General features: G+C 39.9%; 1 protein-coding gene across 2 annotated transcripts in view; it reads left to right on the forward strand.

The window, feature by feature from the left end:
• The window catches only part of gfra1a (gdnf family receptor alpha 1a), a 165,561-nt gene that overhangs the window by 19,037 nt on the left and 123,788 nt on the right, over positions 1 to 22,736 (forward strand). The window contains exon 4 of one of the 2 annotated variants that reach the window (XM_084736011.1): positions 5,996 to 6,133. The exons of the other annotated variant lie outside the window; for it this stretch is intronic. Coding sequence (XP_084592137.1) covers positions 5,996 to 6,133 — 138 coding nt within the window. The remainder of the gene's footprint in view (positions 1 to 5,995; positions 6,134 to 22,736) is intronic. 2 annotated transcript variants of the gene reach the window in all.

A 22,736-nucleotide genomic window follows, 5' to 3' on the forward strand; every position in this document is an offset into this window, starting at 1 on the left:
AGTTCAACAGCTTTGTCTCTTTTCAGAAATTATGACCTGGTTGCTCAAAATGATCCACAGACCTTGTTGTGAGCAGTTTCATGTTTAACTATTTCCTTTATACTAAGCTACACCCACAAACCGCATCACCCCACGTGCATCTACTCATGGACGAGAGGCCTGTGACGGCCGGGGATGTGAATATAAATGGCGTCCTCCTCAGCTGAACTGTAAGCTCTTGTCCCTGAATAGATGCCGCCTTCCTTGTGCACAGTGATACAGTTGGCGTTCAGTAGAAAGAAAGTAGTTCCTGCTCACAATAAAGTCTGTGGATCATCTTGAGTAACTGGGTCATGGACATTGCTGTTGAGTTTTTCTATTTATGTAATAGCTTTTGGAACTGATAGCTCCAAAACTCTGCAGCCCACTCCAAATAGATAGGATGAATAGCACTACAGGTAAGAGGAAAGACATGTATTTTTGATTATATTTCAACATGTACCAAATAACTTTTTCAGATTGAAATATAGTCCTTGTAAAGCTGTTGAAAAAACCATGTGAACATTTACTTTTCACCAAATGTAGTTAAGTTTTAATCTAGACATCTAGGCATTTTTTGACCTAAAAATCAGCTTACAGGCTCCTATATTTAAATCATAAAAGGTGCAGCCTGGCAGCCTCTCAGCTGAAGAGGACCCATGCCCTCTGTAGGCAGTGTTGGGGGGAACTTGTTACAAAGTTACAAAGTAACAAAGTAATGCATTTTTTTGTCATAACAAGCAGTTTATTGTGTTACTTTTGCAATTCATGTACTTTGTTGTTTAGTTACATTTTCAAATAGGCAGTGTGTTACGTTACAATTTTACCATATTCCCACCACGGCAATTATATTGCCCCCTGCACCAGATTCTGAGGGTAACTTTTTTCATTTGACGAAGAGGACAGACAGCCTACGGTCGTATTTCAAGATGTATCTCAAAATGGATACCCCACGATTAAAACTTCCTTCAAGTCAATACTCTGGTACCATCCAGACTTGTGTACCTGTGAAGATGTTTTTTAACTTTTGAGGTCTCGTCAGGTGAAGCAACTATCAGCTACATTTTTTGAAAAACCTCTCCTGCTTCATAAAAGAGTGAAGTACAGAGAATATTGGGTTGGGCGAGTGTGCGTGATTTGAAAAGCCTGTGAACTTTTATGTGAGATCATAAGGATAACATACATGCACAAGGAATTGTTTTCATTTTTGGTGACACAAAAGTTCTCAACGAGTTACATTTCTCAGTAGGTAACCCTGTAACAAGCTACTTTTTACTAGCAGTAGTCTGGTAATGTAACAAGTTACTTTTAAAAGTAATTTTTATATACAAAGGGCTCCTTCTAAGGTAACGATAACACAACAATTTTTAGTTTCAGCTGATTAAGCACTAACACAAACATACTTATGAATATTATCTTCCATTTCTGTCACATTCTGCCAATAAATCCCTGTAAATCTTACACACTGGACCTTTAATTACGATGTGTTATAATCACATTGTGTTGTGCTCGGCTGGCTGAGGCATGACTGACCACTGGCAGGTGCGTTAAAGCCACGGCCTTGTGTTAAGCTGCTGCTCTAAGCCCTCAGCTGCACCCAGTCAACTCGCAGGATTAACTTGCCTCGGCTCGGGCCGTCAGGGCTTTCACTTGTGCCGTTGTGTCTTAATAGAATTTCATACTCCACCAAAGTAAACTGGACTGGACTGAGCTATACTGTTTCCTTCTTGTAGAGAAGTGGATTTGTAAAGTTATGCTTCTTACCCGGCTTGAAATTGTTGAAATGTCTCAGCCAGTTTCACTGTTTGACCTATTTTGGCCAAATCGTATTGTACCACAAATATCAGTTAAATCCATGACCATCACATGAGAATTATGTTTGTATAGTAGTGGTAGTAGTCGTATACTCAACAAAAATATAAACACTGTTGCTTTTGCTCCCATTTTTTATGAGTTGAAGTAAAAAAAAATCCATGACTTCCTATGTGCTCTCAAATTTAACGCACACTGCTCCTTTGCCAAATCCATCCCCCTGACAGGTGTGGCATATAGAGATGCTGATTTAACTGGAGCCTTTGAGTGGTCACAATAAAAGGACACTGACAGCACTGAACTGGCAATTTGACAGAGGGTTATGATACCAAATGTTTTCTCAGGAGGGCAAATATATGACTAGGGACGTGCGTGATTAGTCGACTACATGATTAAACGTCACCACCCTTGCTAGTCGGCACCAGAAATACCAGTCAGTTAAACTATCGATATTTTATTCATGCACAATGCCAGTTAACTGTTGCCTCTAAGATGTTATGCAGCTGCCTGCCACTAGTCAGGGCTGCAGCCCCATCAGACAGCAGCCCCTCTCGCCGTACGCTGTAAGCGCGTATGTCCAGGCAACCCTGTTTGTTTTTATCAGCACAGTTGCACAGATGACAGCTCATAAAACCAGCGCGGCTTGGCAGTGTTTTAATCTAGAAAATGGAAATAACGTTGAATGTAGACTGTGACAGAATAAAGTGGTATGTAATCACTCGACTGGAGCAACATGTGACCACATTCAACACAAACACAGACGTTAACCTGCAAGCAGAGCTGCTGCTGCTGCTAGCTCTGCTAACATTAGCCACACTGCATTAGCAGGCTGGCAGCTAACGTCAGCTCTGGGTCATTTACCCCCAGACACTGTGATCCTGTTCGGTCTGAAAAGGTGAAGCATTTAGTCAGTTGTCATGTTTTGTAGGTTAATGTGTAATGTTTTTATTGCACAGTGCAGAGTGACGTGCATTTCACTGGCATTGAAAATAAGATTTGGTGATTGCATACTCTGATTAATGGCTTCAAAGGGCTCTTAATACACATAGTATTTTTCCAGACAGTGTTTAACATTATCAATTACTAAACTGTGCTCAATTTTAACTGCTTTCTGTTTATTTAATGTTGGACTAGTCTGAATTAAATGTTGAGTTTCAACAGGTAAATTAGTCCCCTGGAACATCCCTAGTTATGACCTATAGTACTCTTCCTCTGACTGGCCAGTACTCCTTGACTTTGTTGTATGAAGTGGTTTAGGCATGAGGAGTGATTGGTTGTTGTAAGAATCAGGATAAGCCAATCAGAGTAGGGCAGGTCATGGCTTTGTCCTCCTGGTAAAAAATGGCATACCCCTGTGTAAAATAGCCAGAGCTCAGTGCCTAATAAATGTCATTTTTCATGAAAACGTTTTAGAGAGGATTTTTATTGTGACCAGTCCAGGTCCCACCTGTGCAATTATCCTGCTGTTTAGCCAGCATCTCCAACAGTTTTAACACATTCATTCACAAAATTTCAGAGTGCACACAAGTCTAAGATCTTTAACTTCAACTTATGAAAAATGGGAGCAAAAACAAAAGTGTTGCATTGATATTTTTGTTGAGTAGTAGTAGTAAGTAGTAAGATTTGGATTTAGAGTAACATTTATCTCTAGGGTACAAACCAAGGCTTTTAATTCAGTATGTGTTGTGAGTTTATGGATTTAGTTCAAAACTGTGTGTCTGACCAGCATAAACACAACATGAAGCATTTATTTAGACTTCAACTCTATTTTTCAGAAATATGTGTGCAAATGTGAGGTTGGTATCCAGCAAAAAGGCACTTAAGTTCAATCATTATTATTATTAATAATAATTTAATCATGTCCACATTTATCACTTTGTCATGAGCCCAGGTCTGTTCCCTGCCAGTCCACATTTTGGTTGCAAACATGCTCCAATGAAATGGCGCATACAGTGGTATGTCTCTGTGATTGGTTTGAATAGTGTTCACAGCAGAAATGAACAGCTTCAGACTTCACTTTACAGCATCCCTTCAGGATGAATCAGAGAGGGGTGGTTTGGTCCAGAACCGAACTACGGCATGGGGGAAAACGCTCCAAGGTTGGGTTCAACCAGACTAAACAAGGCTGATGTGAACCCGCCCTTATACATTTGCTCCATGCGGTCTTAGTTTATTCTGTTTGCTAGTGCTACTATCCTGGTGATGTGGTACTTGATGCTCAAAAGATTATTTGGTTAAGTTTGTAGTCGTCATCATGCAAAGCTTCTCACTGGTTTGGATAGATTCCTTCCTTTGCAATTTACAGGACCTTCTTGCTTCCTAGCAGCATAACAATACACAGCACATTTTCTTCTCCTGCTTAGCACACTTTGAAGGTCCTCACTGGTCGATTGGAATTTACACTCTGTCCCCTGTGATCATGGTTGTCAGGAGCCACAGTGCATCTGATTAAAGCAGTGTCTCTAACTAACAAACGCCTCTCTTTGGAGAATAATAGCTTCACCCCTTTTTCCTCTCCCTGCTCGCTTTGTGCCTCATCTTTTGATCACAGAACAGCAGCATCCCTGAAAAGCAAACACAGCCTTAAACACACACACACACACACAAAGGCAGAGCCAGGGAGTGTACACACACCCTTACACACACAAGTGCGAGAATGCATGCACCCGCTGGCACCCAAAAACACACACACAAACAGTCTCCAGCTGAGCTCTTGTTCTGTGCCAGTCTTTGCTCTCAGAGATGTTAAATGAGGGCATTGATACATAAATTTGCATTTGTTTCATCCACAACCGTCCTCCTAACTAAAAATCTATAACTGCATGCCCCCAATTTGCCATGCGGCTTCAGATGCTTCTATTCTGGACTTGTTTCATGTGAGGTTGGCGTGACTGTTCAATCGATCTGGTTGTGTGTATACTCTCTTCACACATAAGTGGGCTAAACAGCGATCTTTCACCACACTGATTGTGCGGTTTGTCGATGGGTAGTCTAGGTAAACACCACTCAAATTGTTCTTTTGTCGCAGACTGGCTTTTTATTTGTACTTAAAGAACTGGCGGTTTTGATTTGAGTGTTAATTGTCTTTAGAAGAAAATTACAGAAAAGATAAGTGTAGGGCTGGGCGGTATGGCTTGAAAATAATATCTTGATATTTTTGTCCTGTTTTGTGATATACGATGTATTGATATAAACATTGTCTCTCAAATAATATACTATTAGGGCTGGGCGATTTGGACAAAATCAAATATCACAATATTTTTGACCAAATACATCAGTATCGATACTGCGAACTGTAAAAGCAAACTTTTTATCTTAACTTATCCAAGATCCTGTCCAGGGGTTCTACTGGGAACCTTTTTATATTACGAGGGTTAATCTAGAACCCACACACTGGGGAGGAGAACTTTTTTAATATACAGTCTATGGCTCCAACTTGCTGTTTGGACAGATGTACATATTGCTTGATTTTTGAGCAGTAATGTGGATATAATATCTGATGTGGGTAAATGTGTATAATAGAATAGCTAAAACAATCTGGAAATGAAATTACATCACTTTACTGTGATGCAACCTTTAAGTCAGGAGAAGGCAACGCTTATGCCATATCAAGATGCAACAAGATCTGAAATCTAAGACTGCCCAGCCCTAAGCAAGTGATCACTGATGTTAAAAGATGTCTGTAATAGAGCTTGTGCAGTCCCACTGTGCAGGTACAGAGGATGATCTGGGCTGGTTGTGATTTCCTTGATTGACAATGATGGCAAATTAAAGAGCTTCTTCTCACTGTGTCTGCTGCAGATAAGAACTATACTCCCTCAGCGATGTTACAGGCAACAATTCCTCTTTCCTTCTTCTCTTCTGTAGCATACTGAACTGCAATTCTTCCTTTTATGAATCTCAGGAACCGTTCAAACCTTGCTCCTGTGTGCCCCTTCTGCCTTTACCTTTGCCTACCTGGAAAACACCCAGAATGTGACTCTTGCCCGTCAGCTGAATGATCTGAATGCTCTCTTTTTCCGGTTCTTGTTTGACCTTTCCCCTCTGACCTGTGAGTATCCCCTTTTATCATTTGGAGTCTTGACCTCCCTGTAAACCTTTGTGAACCCTGATGACCCCTGATGGCTGTTGGTTGGTGGTCCTGAATGAAGCGCATCTCTTACAGAGGGTGGGGAACCTTGGAGCAGCTCCGCCACTTCGGCTCCAGGCAGGGGGGGCGCCCAGGGCAGAGGCAGCCCCTCCTCCACGGAACTTCAGGATCCCAGTAGAAACAGGAGAGCTCATCCCAATTGGGCCATACTGGGTAACAAAATAGAGCTGTGTTTGATTGTTTTTGATCGTGCATGACTGTGTCCTTGAGATGAAGTCTGACACAGAATACATATTCCATGTCAGATTGTTAATGGAAACATATTTTACTCATTTACAGCTGTCTGTTGTGATTCCGGGATTTGGCTAGAGCAGCTTTGCATGTTTCACAGTTCAAAAACATCCTTATTTTTCTTATTCAGGCCCTTGACATAGCCCTTTAATTCACCCGCTGTCTGAAATAAGAGTTTAGCTCCTGTCTCTTTAAGGCGCCCCTCCTTAAATCCCAAGTTTCTTCTGATTGGCCAACTTCTTAAAAGCCTACCAAGGGGCTTATGAGCACCTCATCACCGATTACTGTACAAAATACAACTCCAATCATTTATTTTGGTGAAACTGAATTAGATTTCATTGAGAAAATATTTTCTGATCCTCTGCATGATGTCCTCTGGCTGGTCCGCCTCAACCTTTGGTGATTTACAGTTTATTGATGGACAGGCAGTTTTACATGTCAGTGATTAGCTACTTTAGCCAATAGCTGCCTAATTAGCTCAGGTCTGTCTATATGAGAATGACAGTATTACTGAGCACAGTGTCTCCTCCATTATCTCAGCACTAAATGTGATTAATTTACTGTTTATCAGACCACAAATGAGTATTCGGTTGGAAAAATAATAGAGGCAGCTGGAGCAGAGTGCTTCTGGTTACTGATTACTGCACACAAACACCTAACTTTACAACGTAATTCATTCACTGTGGTGAAACTGGATCATATTTAATGGAGAGAATATTTTCTGATTTTCTTTCTGATGTCCTCCGGCTGCTCTGCCTCAGCTTGCAGCACTTTAAAGAGTTCCCCATGCTGTTAGCTAGCTATGAGCTAAAATAGCTAACCGCTAATTAGTTCAGAGGTCTGGCCATAGGAGACTACAACCCCAGTGCTACTCAAGCACAGTCTCTCATCCTTCTGCTGATGTTCTAAATGTCATATCACAGCTGAAGTAAGTCACTGCACTGTATGCGATTGATTTACTGTTTATCAACAATATAGCAACAAAACAGAGAAGAATTAGGTTGAAATGTGATCTGGGAGCTGATAACTGTACACATGCACATGACTTTATAACTGTATTCACTGATTTTGGTCAAACTTATGGATTCCCTCATTGATGTCCTCCGGTTGCTCTGCCTCAGCTTTGGGTGATTTACAGACATTTCTGATGGACAGAGCGTTACTTGTTGTTAATGGTGAGCCACTTTAGCCACAAGCTGCTAGTTAGCTCCATGCAGCTGATTCTGCCTGGGCTAAAAGCTCAAACGTTGGGGGAGTGCACAGCTAACTAGCCAAAGTGGTTAGCTACATTAGGAACATGTAAAGATACCATGAGATACACTATAAATCAGAGTGGAAATACACAATTAGTTACTGTCAAATCATTGTTGAAAGTAGAAAAAAAAATGTTTGAAATGCTGCATACAGAGCAGTCTTTTACAGATGACATTTACATATGTTTACCGCATTATTTGAAACTTAAGTCATGTTTAACATGGACATCCAGCATTGTATGATTACACTGTACATATGACAGAAACAAGGAAAAGCATGACAGCTCCCCTTTAACAGTATCTGCAGTCAAACTGGTAGTGTGCCAGTCGCCTGCAGTTGGTTTGCTTTTTCTACTTTACTAGTCTTGTTCATACCAAAGAAGAGATTTGTGCTGCACAGTTACTGAGCACAATTTTCAAATAGCTGGTTGCTGATTGTGTTTACAGATTTAAAAACAAAAAAGCGGATATTAATCCATGTTGTTTCAGAGAGGCATCACAAACATACTGTCTCAGTGCCCTTTTTCATAGTGTTTTTTGGCGTCCTGACGAGTAAACAAGAGCAGAAACAGCTGAAATTGAGCACGAGTGCACACTGCTGTTTGTTGTTGCTCTTTTGTTTATGTACTTGGACTTTCCTGGCGTGAAGAGCTGCTGGTTATCAAATATGTTTATCTGTTTATACCCAGAAAACCACATTTTGGGGTTGTTTCCTGCTGCTGTTTTTTTTTTTTTAAGTGAAGCTGAACCAGGCTGACACCGAATTAATTCAGTTGGTCTTATCTTTTCAACCAACATTTGAGTCACAGGTATAATACTAGAGTTTAAGGTGCTTGGAGTTGGGATATGTCACTTTTCCTTGGATCTCTTGATCTCTTCACACTGACTTTAGCATCCTTGGTTTCAGATTAAGCCAGTTATAGATTTTGGTTCCTGTGGGACCATCGGAGAGAGGTGTCAGACCACTGGACTGGCTGTCCGTCTGTCTGCTTAGTCAGCTGTGTCACGGAGGGTTGACATGTCCTTCACGAGGGTTTCTACAACAGATGTGCTCTCTGCTGAAAAACCCCGGAAAAGAGAGGGAGGGATGGGATGGGGAGGCGGCAAGAGACGGAGAGAAGTTGGGGGGGTAGAAGAAGCAGAGGATATGTCATATTTTGATATTCCCACTGTGCCATTTTGGCTTATGAATTTCCATTTTAGAGGGCAGTCAATGTCTGTGACTGCTACATTAGTTTTATGGCCAAAAACAGCTTATTGCAGGCTGTGATGGTGCGAGGGAAATATTTCATTTTGCATCACGGCTTGCTGAAAAGTTAACTTACTATGTCTTTGTGAATGAATTTGGTCATTATTTTGCACTGCATTATTTCAATTTTAGTGTACATATTCGCCTATCAGTGCACACACACTCACACACACACATACACACACACACACACACAGGGAGGTAGCATACTAATAGATTCTTTTGCTGGACTGCAAAGATATGAGCATTTCTCTTTGACAAATGAATGCACACCCACACACAGACACACACACCATCACGTACATGGTGCACATCTTTTTTGCATGCACAACTGACCAAAGAAGCAAACGCAAATCCACACACTCACGGGCAAACGCACTCATTTTCTGCTGCGAGTCTCGCTCAAGGGAGGATTACATCAATAGGGCTGTGAGGTTGAATCATGCCGAGTTGTGTCTACTGACTGAAACCTGAAGGGCAACACACACCGTCTCCCTGCCTTTTTCTTTCTCCCTTTTGCCACGAGCATCCCCATCCACCTGTTTTTTTTAATGCAGGTTTTCAATTTGCGTGTTAAACATTTGAGTGGAAATGTCAGAAATGATGAAAATGTGGGTGAAAAGTGCAAAACGGTTGTAACGTTCTTCTGTGGTGAAAAGTCGATCAAGAGAAGATATGATAAAGGCTAATGAGATATTGAAATAAACAGCAATGTGCCTGTTTTCGCCTCTGCGACAGTAGACACAGCACACCATGCCTGCTGTGATTTATTGTTACATGTTTCCACTGTGTAAAAAGACCAAAAAATACAGAATAAAAGGAGCAGCAGCATCAGAGAGCTTAGTGCTTTAGGATGCTTCATAACTGCAGCATCCCCAGGTTGTCTGGCAGGTTCCCCTTGTTACATGAAAAACATTTTAATGACATGATAAGTGAGATGCAGCGATGACATCCCATAATGTACCAGAGTGTAAAGACAGATTTAAAAAATATATATTTTACTGTAAGAGTGCAAATATTTGCATGAATTTACTTTTGCTTTCATAAATGTTATATATGTACAGCATTCTTAGTGTACAGTATGTATGTTTTATAGTGAAGAAAAAAGGGGAAAAAAGAAAATACTAATAGATATAATAATAGCAAATTAAAAGGAAAAAAGAGAAAAAAGTAGGCTAGTGTGGTGGTACACATACGTACAGTACATATACACTGTACAAATACATATCTACTCTTTTGCACCTGTCTACGCCCACCTACATACATATAGACACAAAAATGAATGTTGATAAATGTCTCTTCTAATTCTTTAATCTTTCAGTATTATTTAATGGTGATTTACAAATTTAATCCCATTTATCCCACTGTTTCAACTAAATGAAGGTGGAGGAGGTTTTAGTAGGCTCTTTTTTGGGGGGCTTTTGCCTTTATTTTGATAGTGACACCTGAAGATATGACAGGAAAGAGAGGTAGAGAGAGAGAGAGAGATGAAGCAAATGAGTCAAACCAGCAGGACTGACAGCCTCGGTACTTGGGACGCACACTCACACACACACATACACACACTCGAAGCAGATAAATTATCAGCTGTTAAGGGGAAATGTATATTATTATTTATTTTTCTGATAATGAAAGTGTAGCTGATAAATCTAAGCTATAATGGTATCTGGTTTTACAGATTATGTCAAAGCATTTGTATATTTTTTGTGAAGATTTTTGATGAAGTTTATGAGAAAAACTATCTGAACATTTGAAGAGTCAGAACTGTTCTGTGTTTTTGTCGTCATAGTTAGATTGGTTCAGTTGGAGCTGTGGAATATTAAATCATCCATCTTGGCTCTCTACATCTGAGCCTTTCTTACCCTCAGGTGTGCACGAACTACAGGTTATATGAACTTCTTTTTAAAATATGAAAATGTTAAATTAAAAATTCAAATTGTGCATCCCTTAGAAAAAATGATTTTTCTCTCTGCAAATGTGGTCTCTTTCTCACTCCTTTCCCTCTCGCTCTCTGTTTCTGCTTACAAAACATCCTCGCTGGGATCAGGATCAAACTTTATCAGTCTAAATAGACACACAGATACCAGATCAACAACAAATTCACAAGAAGAAATGTGCACAGGCATACAGTAAATTAAACAAAAACTAAACTAAGAAATAATTCTAAAAAGGAAAGAAAGAAATGTTTTAACATTGATCTATTTAAAATGACCTATTTTGAAGTAGGTTTGTAAGAGTTAACACATACTGTCACTAATTTGATAATAAATACTGTTAATAAATCCTGAAAAATCTTTTCTGTTGACTTCATCTCCTCAAAAGTAAATAAAGATAGAATTGCTTAAAGGTTTTCTCTTATTTAATATGTTTTTAACACACATTAAATGGATAGTTCACCCTAACATGAAAATTCAGTCATTATCTATTCACGCTCATGCCGACTGAAGGTTGCTCATTTTGTTTGTCCACAAAACACCGCTGGTGTTACACAGGTAAATCAAATGTTGCAGAATCTCCCAAAAAGTGTAAGTGAATGGTGACCGGTTGTCAAATGTGAAAAAAAAACAAAAAAAACATTAAATACCTCCATACTGCTCGTCGGGCGTAACCCAAGTCTCCTAACATCTCAGCATGCCTTTTGCACACCGTCACACCACACACACTCAGTTCAGACAGTGTGCATGTGTACATGAATGTGGCCCAAGTTAAGGATCTACAGTGAAGATTCAGACTAAAAACATGGTGTAAATAACATTTTTTTTAGTCAACTTGCCATGTCAGGGCTGTAGGAGACTTGGATTACACCAGATGAGCAGTATGGAGGCATTTTTTTGTTTTTATTCTGTTGTTTTTTTACATTTGAAAACTGGTCACCATTCACTTCCACTGTTTGGGAGATTCTGCAACACTGTTGTCCTGTGAAACTCCAGCAGTGTTTTGTGGACTAAAAAACTAAACCCAAAATTCGATCAGCATTAGACTGAGTAGATAATGGCTGGACTTTTCATTTTTTGGTAAACTGTCCCTTTAAATAAGGGATGCCATTGTATTTGGCCAGATCATACTGTCTAAATGAAATAGCTATTTTTGCTGAGGTTTCTTGTAGTCCACTGACAAGCATGTATAAAATAGCAGGCTTCATCATGACCTAAAAAACCTTTCACATCAGGATGTGTGTTTTGTGTTTCCAGCATCCCTGTGGACTCTGATAATGTTACGGCAGTGAGCAGAGACAGATATTTGACCTTACCTGCCTGCATACACCTCTCAGCAACATGCACAGAAATGTCAAAGCTCTTAAATTTCCTCCACACACATGTATACCTGGAAATGCTCAAGAGTTTAAGAGAAATCTTAAAGTTTCACAGACGTTTATCTTTTCTTCCAGAAACCTGATTTTTCAGCCGGCGATGAATGAATGAAAGAAACAAAGCTAATGCAGAGGTAGAGAACTTGTGCCTCGCGGTGCAATGAGCAGTGGAGTAAATCGGCAGTTCCATGTCAATTTCCACGCTCTGCCAAACCGTCGAGACGCTGCTGTGGCACTGACATGAAAACATGCTCACATGCTGCAGTATTATATGTGTACTGATAATCTCATGTTTTTATCAAGTCGCTGGTGCATGTGAAGGGCATCTGGTGTTTAGTATGATGCAAATGTGCGGTTCTTAACTGTGTGGTACTTTGTGATGTGCTCAGAAGCTCCGTCCCCCCTCCTCAGACACTTTTAGTTTGACAAAGTGTCTCGGAGAGATGTTCACGTGGAGGTTGATATGTCGCTCTGCCTGACACGCCTAAATGTTCCTGCTACAGTCTGCATTGTGTGTGTTTGTGTATGGGTGGGTGTGTCTCTGTGTGTGTAGAGGAGGGTTAGTGAGTATTTGTGTGTGCATGTGTGTGTGTGTGTGTGTCCTCAGGGATGCCGGCGTTCAGATTAATTAAAAACTTCAATCCCTCTGTTCTCTGACAGGAATATGGATGTCGCAGAGGGCTTAACTGTAAATACCGTTTCTCCAAAATTGTAATTTAAAAAGATTCATCATCACAGGTAATAACTGTCTTATAACATGCTGCAGTGAGGATTTAAAAAGAATAAATAAATGGACTGCATGAGTTGCTTCTTTTTACAAACCTTTATTACTTATGTGAAATGATTAATTGAATATTAATTGACTATTAAATCATTCACAAACTATTCTGATAAGTACAGCTTTCAGCTTTGTAGATGTGAATATTTTCTGTCTTCTTTATTCCTCTCTGACAGCAAACTAAATATCTTTGTGTTGTTGACAAAACAAGACATTTGTAATTTGTAATTACAGTGTAATTATAGTTTTCTAACCGTCTCCATTTACTTAATCAAAGTAAACAAACTGCTGCAGCCTTCCTGCCAAACTGAAGTGAGCCTCCATGAACAAATGGCAAATTATCAAAGTATGAACTTCAAGGTGGATGCTTTATTTATTACTTCACTTAAAAACACAGATTGATTCGAAATTCATCTCCAGAAAGACAAATAAAGCATCAGAGCAGTTCATGTTTTAATAAAAATAAAGACTGGAGAACCAGCTGGGCGTGTTACCCGAGAGAGAGAGAGAGAACAACAGCTCTGCCATAAAACATCAGCAATTCTGATAGAAGAGGATGTTGCATGAAACATGCCACTGTTGTGTCTCATATCACGATGAAGCCTGTGTCACTGGGTTTGATCGGAGCTCAAAAGTGTCTGTCATCTGAATAATAACCTGTAATGCTGCACCGGCCAACATGAGGAAACTCGTGTGTCATGTGGAGAACATCTCCATGTGAAATTAAAATCAAAGCCAGACTTTTTCTTTTCTTTTTTTTTTTTTTTTAAAGCATATTACAAGTAGAGGTTGATATTTACACTTCCGAGGCAAATGACAGTTTGAGACAACAGCCAGAATAAAAGTGAAAAAAGGTGGACGTGTAGGAAAGTTGGTTGTATTTTTCCTGGTTGTCACAAAGAATCAGTGCAGAGCGTGATGCCTCTGCTTTTAATGACTGTGGTATGTGGAAATTTTATAGTGTATACGCAGGTGCTACATATATACACAGTACTCACCTACATCTATGTGATTGCTAGTTCTTTAGTAAGTTACACAGGCACACATTGGAATGAGGCTATTTAGACCCACATACAAATCATGATCTTTTCCTAAACCCAGCCAGGTAGTTTTGGTGCCTAAACTGCCACTGAAAACTGGAGGAAAAAGCTTCTTGCAGGACTCACAAACCCCAGTCTTCTGGCTTAAAGTCCTGTTTTGGACCCATGTATCCACCACAACCTCTTCTCTACATGGAATTCATCACTTTTTATGGCTTAATATGAGCACTTTCTTCTAGGTGTAAAAAGACGCTCTGTTGTCTTTTTTTTTTTTTATGACCGATTATACAGATATACATGATTCAAACAAAGATTTTAGAGTCAACGTAAGATTTCAGTTGATAAGTTTTTTTCTGTCATTATGTAAAAATAATTCATGCAGGGCCTATATGTCAGTTTTTCTACAACAAAATCAACCTTTTTATATCACATTTTTTAATGCAGAAGTAGACTACACAGTCTTTTAATTGGTAAAGCATAAATATAATTGGCTGAGGTGAAACTTTGGGTGCACAACTCTAACTTGATGTAATGAAGTATTTTTGATTATGAGCAATTCTTGTCCATCCATCTTTTTCAAATTTTGAACTCGAAAATGGAGTTGAAGAAAACGCGCAGAACAACGCAAGCGCACCTTTGACTGGATCTGCCGTAGCGGGGATCTAACCTGTGACACTGCTCATGATCATCTCCCTCCCACCCGGACCACACTGTCATCATCTTGTCACCCCAGCTCAGGAGATTTGGCCACCGGCCCGCTGTCTTTTGGATGGAGCATTATCATTAAATGAGGAAGGCGAAAATCTCCTCTCGAACCAAATGAGTCATGACTGTCTGAAAGAGAGCTTATTTTAAATCAGCATTCTTAGTCAGAGGAGCTTATGAAGGGCCACGCCCAGAGCGTTTATCCCCTCATTCCATTCTTAGAAACTTAACACAATTCTCACAGCCTTATTATAAAATACTGATGATTAATTAGAAACAGAGCTGTAAGGTAAATATATTATTTAGCTCTCTAACTCTGTAAAATATTTGAAATTTGCATTTTAAAAGGAAACTCATTGCACTTCATGAGGCAAATTGAACTAACTAATAAGAAGTAGGAGATGCAGAGAGGGGTAAGATGGGAAGAAATGAGAGATGTGGTGATGGAAAAAGTTGAGACAATATGGATCCAGAGAGATGAATGCTTTATTTCAGTTTATTAAACAGCTGCTGTAATGTAAAGGTCACTGAGCAGCGTTCATGCAGTGACAGTCATACAGGAATATTTATTTTCCTGGTGTAAAGCATCCAGCACTGGTCACTGCTCATGACTCATAAAGCAAAGAACCATTCGACTATGATGATGTAGTTAGTAAATAATTCATGAGACTGACATATGTGTTTCCACTGAGGTGGTACTGGAAGTGCACATCAAGCTGTCTGACTGGGACGGCTGATAAATATATATATATATATATATATATATATATATATATATATATATATATATATATATATATATATATATATATATATCACAATTAGAGATGGCTTGATACCACTTTTTCATGTCTGAGTGTCTGCCAATCCCATCTTTTTTACTCTCTTAAACAAGTAAACTGTTAATAATACATGCACTTTGCTTAACCTAGACATCTAAAAAACATGAAGCTCAAAATGTGAAACAAATTGTCTCCTCCCCTGAAAGAAGGAATACATAATTCCCAACATAATGCCAATACTGCTGCTTCTTTTTATTTCAACTTTTTTGCACACAGAACTTTTGGCATTGGTCAGCACCATTTAAGTCATTAAAATGAAACTTAAATGCATTAATTGCACTGGGCTGATTTGCTTTTTTCCTCCTTGAGCTTAAAATAACTCCACACAGCTGACGTGGTGACAGGCTGCTGACAGCTCTCACTGACATTCACATGACCAGCGCTGCTCATCTGTGTTATTGTGACAGGTATCTCTTTACGGCATCTTACTGAAAGATTAGTTAAGCATTTACGTGATAAACTGATGGACTGTATTGTATTTTGCTAGTATTGGACCAGCACTACCCACTCACAGTATGGTAAATATATGTCTGTTAAATCAAATTCCAAATGATCACCTTCATGATTATTCCAACAAACTGGGTACCACTTTATTGTACAGATCATATTTTACAAGTAATTTCCTGGTATCAATCCTGGAAATGTATTTACACAATAATTATAGTGGAAATAGAAACAGAGGCACAGTTCTGAGACACTTACTTAGTTTAGTTAGTTGTCTTGATTTTGTAAGCAGTTTCCATGGGAATTTTCTTGAAATGAGTGTTCTTTTACTGGGACACCATACAATTAAAAGTAACTGCACCGCAGTTAGCTCACAGCTACTTTATACCTGATGTCTCTGGGCAGGTAGACAAAAAAAAACAAAAACAGGACAATACATAAAAGTCCATGTGTAAGATGTGTACGATAATAAATGGAATCAGTATAATAATCAGTTCAAAAATTGCAAGACAGTCACCAAAGCTTGATCCGCGCTGCGGAAACTGTTTTGTGTCCATTAAAGGTCAAGCATAAATTAACTCGCCAATCTGACACCTTTCTCATTGCAGCTGTGAGTTTGGCTGCAGCATGTTATTTAGATCTCCCATAGGTATAAATCATAGTATCATCAGCATACATTTGGATGCTAAAATCTGGACATCTGGGGAACGTTATTAATATAAAAACTGAATAAGATTGGTCCTAAAATAGACCCTTGAGGAACCCCCAGTGTACAGCTAGTAATGGAGCTCTTCTCACCTGCTCTTGTTCCATTATTGTTTACACTTATTTAAGTAGGATTCGGTCCAGGTCAGGACATTGACAGATTAAGTACATTTAAATAGTTTCAATCAATAAAACATTATTATATTAACTGTCTCAATTGCCTTCATAAAATCTAAATAGGGAACTATTGGACCTGTACAACTAAGGCCGGGTACCAAACTTTTATACTTTTATGGCACCGGCCAAATTGCTTCACTACTACCAATGATTGAAAAATGGCTTCTCATTCAATACTAAATGTCAAATCTGAGTTTTGATGGTTATTTATATTTCTTTTACATAGTCTAATACTGTACAGTTATCCAGGATGAGTAAAGTGCTCAGACCAAAAACTGTTTCTCCAGCTGCTCGCAAGTCTTTGAACAGAATCTTCCTCTAAAGTGAGTAATGTAGTTTTCTTTTTGTTGAAATGGATTTGGTACTGAAAAGTCAAAGCCAAGGTGTTGGTATGGGAATGGGTATTGAAAATAACACTGTGTGCTTTGTCTACATGTTTGCTAAAACAAATGATAAATAACACTTGTGAACAGTTGGAAGAATACATATTTAAAGAAGACCAACAAACCTAGAAACTTCATCAGAGTAGAAGAGGGCAGAGTCAATAACATGACATTATAATTTTTATTTACTCAAGGTTTTCTTCAGCTCCTGCGCTCGCTCCTCCTCCCACTGTGTTATTTGTTCAAGCGGAGCAACACAGGTCACTGAGCGTGGCGGGAGCCCCGAAGGAAAGCGCAGCAGTCGACCAACCAGGCGGGAGCACGATACCTGCTGCTACCCCCACAGGTTACTGGCACCGAGCCGCTGACACCTCGCAAAATATCACACCGACTGCTCGTCCGTTTGCATCCGCACCGACGCAAACACGTGTGCTTTGTCTACATGTTTGCTAAAACAAATGATAATGACAGAGAGCATTCCAGGAGAGCTTGAAATAACACATGGAAAGAGTATTATGAGAATTGGAGCTGGCATGAGTGTGCCACCTTAAGGGGATGGAGAGCGATGTGTGTGTTGGCTGCTATTATTCATAGATTGAGACAGACATGGTGTGAGTGGTTTTAAGGTCAAAGAAGACAGTAAACAGTGAAGCTGGCCGACCCAGGGTCAAATCACTTCAGGCTGTCAGACGGAACGACTCGCTGAGTGAAATTAGTTCTCCAGAAGTCTGAAACGTGTTATTTTGAAATAAAAAAGACGAGTATCATCCTGCTGATTTGTGATGATAGAGATGGAGATGAAGAAAGAGCCAAACAGAGACAGAGATGGGAGAAGAGAGGCAGTGAAAGAGGCAGAGACAGATGCCCGCTGTCCCTGCCACGTCTCTCTTTGTGTCTGTGTCCATCAAGCGAGCGCTCCGCTGTGGTCGCTCGCAACTTGTACTTCATCCATTATTCACAGCTTCGTGTTGACTGAGAGCAGGGGACTTATCGCTGTCCAGCCAGAGGGAGGGAGAGGTGAAAGGGACGTAATGTGCAGTTGGACCAGCGAGAGGGCTGCGCGGCCAGACGGGCTAACGTGCATCACGGACATGTGTGTGCGTGTGTGTGCAGGTGTTTGTGCGCGTGAGGTTGTTGTGCGTGCGGCCGAAAGCCAGGTGTCCTGATGTGTGATTCACAATGCTCTGCTGTCGGGCCTGTGGAGCATATCCGTTTAAATCACCGATGTTGACACACACACACACACACACACACACACACACACACACACACACGTCTGTGCACTCCCAACAGAGTGCTGCCTCTGCTCCGTCCTGTAGAAAAATGAGCAGGGGCATTTCCTTCCCACCGCTCTCAGTATGCAGCGATAGTGGAAAGCCGGTGGTAGCTCACACCCTGGCGGGCAGTTTGACGTGGCACTGCAGAGCTGTTTTGACTCGGCGCATTACACTCCTGAGGACAAGCTGGAGGACTTGGCAAAGAAGTGAGAACTTTTGGCGGGAAGTGACGCCATTTTGGCTTGTGGTGAACAGAGCTGTTCTGGACTGTTTGTAATTTTAAGGGTACTAATGCAGTGCCTGTTCAGAAGGGACATTTTAGGCCAAAATAATCTGTCATTGCTAACAGCTAGCTCTTTGGGATCAGGCTTTTAAGCTATTTGGGACCAGGCTATTCAGCTATTTGGGACTTGGTTATTTAACTATTTGGGACCAGGTTATTTAGCTATTTGGGACTGGGCTATTAATCTATTTTTGGACCAAACTATTTAGCTATTTGGGACCAGGCTATTTAGGTATTGGGGCCCAGACTATTTAGGTATTGGGGCCCAGACTATTTAGTAATTGCAGATGGATACAATCCGACTGGCACCCTCTGGCTTGAACACAGAAATTTCAAGATGCATCAATAATCATTTCAGAATCCTATCTGATACTCTGTATCAGAATATGAATCACATTGAATCGTGAGGTCCAAAGAGATTCCCACCTCTATGCACTTCTTATACATCTGCCAAGTGTGATAAACAGTTGTCAGAAAAAACTGAAGGACAGACCTACACACGGACAGAGATTCCTTCCATTCTGTTTAGATAAAGCATCAAATACACAGTTACAATGGTGGAAAACCACAGAAGATGGTTATTTACATAAAACATGACATTGTATAACATGTATGAGAGGAATCCTTTCTCTGTTTCCTGTTAAAGATTTTTTTGGGGGAATTTTTCTTGACCCAAATTACGGGCCTACTGAACTTGTACTATTGGGCTATATAAATAAAACTGGTTTGACAGCTTTCAGTCAGAAGTCAGCAGAGATAAGAGTCATTTCACGAAAAAAAAAAAAAAAAAAGCCCACAAATCATTATATAATGAGCATTATATAATGAGCATTTAAAGATAAAATAGACTCTGCATGCAGTTTCACCCAAATCACATTACAAGAAAACCTTCTTCCTCGGGGAGACCATTAAACCTACCCGCTCCTAATGCGAATGTACTCCAGCTTAACTACACAGAGAGATCTTTGACTTTAGTTAAATTCAGTGTCACATAGGCTCTACACTCTAATTGGTTTTAATGAGACTAAATGTGTGCAATTTAAGCTTAAACCATACATCAACAGAGGTTCTTACTTCATGTAGAGGAAACGCTGAGTGTTATTAATATTACACTGTAGTCTTTTTTAAAAAGTAAGTAAAGTGATTTCACCTCAGATGTCCAAGTCATAGACCTCTCTAGCCCCTCGTACATTCCACTGTAGGACAATGTGTCCATCAAAACCAAACAGATTTAACATCTGTACTGAGGTTTTTGAGTAAACTAAATACTTAATTTGTCACTTTTCTTGCACACTGCATACTCAAGCCTGCTTTGAATTATTATGTTGTTAGTGTTAGTATGGAATTAGGACATATCCAAAGTCAAGTCTATGTTAATAAGCCCTTGAGGCCATGTGAAGTCATAAGCCATCATAGGCAAATTAAAAAATATCTTTTAAGTCTAAGTGCTGAACAGTGAAATGACAGTATTTAAATATTTTCCTTTCAGAATTTTGTTAATCATGTTTTTCACAAAGCTTAGACCAAACATTTTTACTGCACAGGCCTAATAATTAAAGATATATTATGTAACATGTCCCACATTTAAATGTCTAAAAATAACTGTGCCAATGATATATGTTATATATCAGGGGAAAAAATATATGTCAGAAAGTGAGGAAGAAAATCAGGGAATGGGACTAAACATGAATAAAATATTAATATTACCTTGTTCATGGACATGATTTCTGCTCGAGTCATGTCAGATAGATTTTCATTGGCAACAATGGCCATTTAATAATGGAGACAATAACTCCCATGATCCCATGCCACATAATCAAATGGCATCTTTTGTTACTGGTTTGATTAATAGACGCCTAGCAGCAGAAATGACATACAGTACATTTAAATATACAAGGACTGTCAGTCTCTTTCATTCCAGCATTTTATCAGGTCAAAACTTAGCTTAACTCAAATATTTTCTGTCTTTCAAGTCTCAAGTAGTGAAGAAAACAAGTCTTGAGTCCAAGTCTCCAGCTCTGCGACTGACTTTGGAACTGGGGTTGAAATATTGGTTGTTTCAAATGCAGTTGAATGCAAATTACTTCACTAACTGCTGGCTTTCATGCCAGACGAAACACCAGAAAAGTTTGTATCAGCAACAAACACGCTGCAGCTTTGTTGGACCTGTCCTGACAGAGGGTCCCAGGACTTTAGAGCTCTTTCGAGTTTCAAAAGCAGCAAAAATATAACCAGAAAATTACTAATCAAGTGTTTTTACTTATCGAGAAACACAAGGCAGCAGCAGGGCTCTTGTGCCAGATTGCTGTGGGGCAGATTGAGCTCTGTGAACGGGGAAAATAAGGACCTAATGATGTAAATATTGGACATTTGGACCCACAGTGCAACCGTTCAGCTGCAGAACACTTGAAATATGCTGCATATGGTGTTGGAGTAATTTTCTGGTTTGGTTTGGAACTCAAGACCCGGTTTTAATGACATGAATAGCATAACGGAATAAGCTTTCTTTGGCTATATGCAGTGTGTGTGGTCTTGTAATGCAAATGAGATCCAGATTTTTACAGTGTCAGAACAGTTGAGACTCATATGAGTAGTCGATTTTCATCGGTCAAAGTCAGTGGCCAAGAGACAGACAGCCTTTTTCGACAGAAACCCGTCACTATATAAGCCAAATATTGTCATTTTTCCTCACAGAAAATGAAAGTTCCTGGTTCACCACTTCCTTGATCTGTTTGTCGGTTTGTGTTCTTGTGTGACTCTTGTGATATAAAAGTATAGTTCAGATTCACCATAGTCACACAGTAACACAAAAAATGGACAGATCGATGCAGCTGCTCCTTTGCTATGTGAGGTAAAATTATTGATTTTACCTATGGAGTTTGGCTGGGGTGCGTTAGAGTGCGTTATTTGGCTTATATGATGGCACTTTCCCGTCAGAAAAGGTTGTCTGACAGCAAAATCAAGTGGTGAAATTATTCTGAATATAGTGTACACCGATGATATAGTAGATTTTCTAGGTGGACCTTCTTGTAAGTGGCTAAAACACCTGTTGTGTCTCACTTAACTCCCACAACCCCACTTCAAATAATCTGAACTATCTGTTTATCCCACAATGCTAAGGGCTTTCTGTAGTTTGGTTCTCTGCAAATAAGTAAGTAAGCACTAACTGCTTCTGTTTCCACCTGCTTTTGCATGACAGACAGGATGTTTAGTCCAAAGAGAGGGAAAAAAGATGCTCCGTGTACTTATTTAGATGACGGGTGAATACTGATTTGTGTGTGTAGGTGTGTGTGTACTTGCCAGAGACTTAGGCTTGTGTTAATGAGTGTTTGCGCAAGGTGTGTGCATCTGGCTGTGTTTAGACTCCGCGTCTCTGCCAGCGACTCGTTTTGGAAATGCCCTACAGTGTATTTCGTAGGAAATACAAGTTATAGAGTCTTAGAGAGTTAAAGTCAGAGTTGGATTTGCTGTGCAGCTTTGCGTGTGGGGGTATGAGCAAGTGTGTGTGGTTGTGTGTGTGTGTGTATGTGAGAGAAAGAAAGAGACAGACAGAGCGAGCCAGCGAGCGTAGGCTGTGTGCTTAAACTTGAGAGATTTACATGCAAAGCGCTGGTGCTCCTGCATCTTAACTTGGGGAAGTGAAGGTTGAAATGTACTCAGTGCAAATGCGCTTACGACTGGCGAGGAAACCAATTTCATTTACAAGTGGGAATTCAAAGTAATGTATTCCTACACTCAACCACACTCCATCTTAAGATGTTTGACTTGTTTTCCCGACTAGAGATTTACACCCCGGAATAACAAGGCCACGATATGATAAGTTAATTCATCCGCTGCTGCTTGGCTGATGCACTCTCACACAGAATTAGCTGCCCGTGTGCACACTTACCGATGAATTAAACAGTGAAGTCACTCTGCGATGGCTCAGCTGTTAAAACAGTGTTGTTTTTGTTCTAATATTTCTATTAAGGTAAACCACTTCAGTTTGACATGTATCTGCGCGTGAAGTCCACTCGTACTCAGGGTCGCAGCGGAGTTAAGGAGATAAAAGAAGCGGGAAGCGCTCCGGCAGCGAGTAA

This window comes from Lutjanus erythropterus, chromosome 14 (genome assembly GCF_056507025.1).
Source record: "Lutjanus erythropterus isolate fLutEry1 chromosome 14, fLutEry1.hap2, whole genome shotgun sequence".
Lineage (NCBI taxonomy): Eukaryota > Metazoa > Chordata > Actinopteri > Lutjaniformes > Lutjanidae > Lutjanus > Lutjanus erythropterus.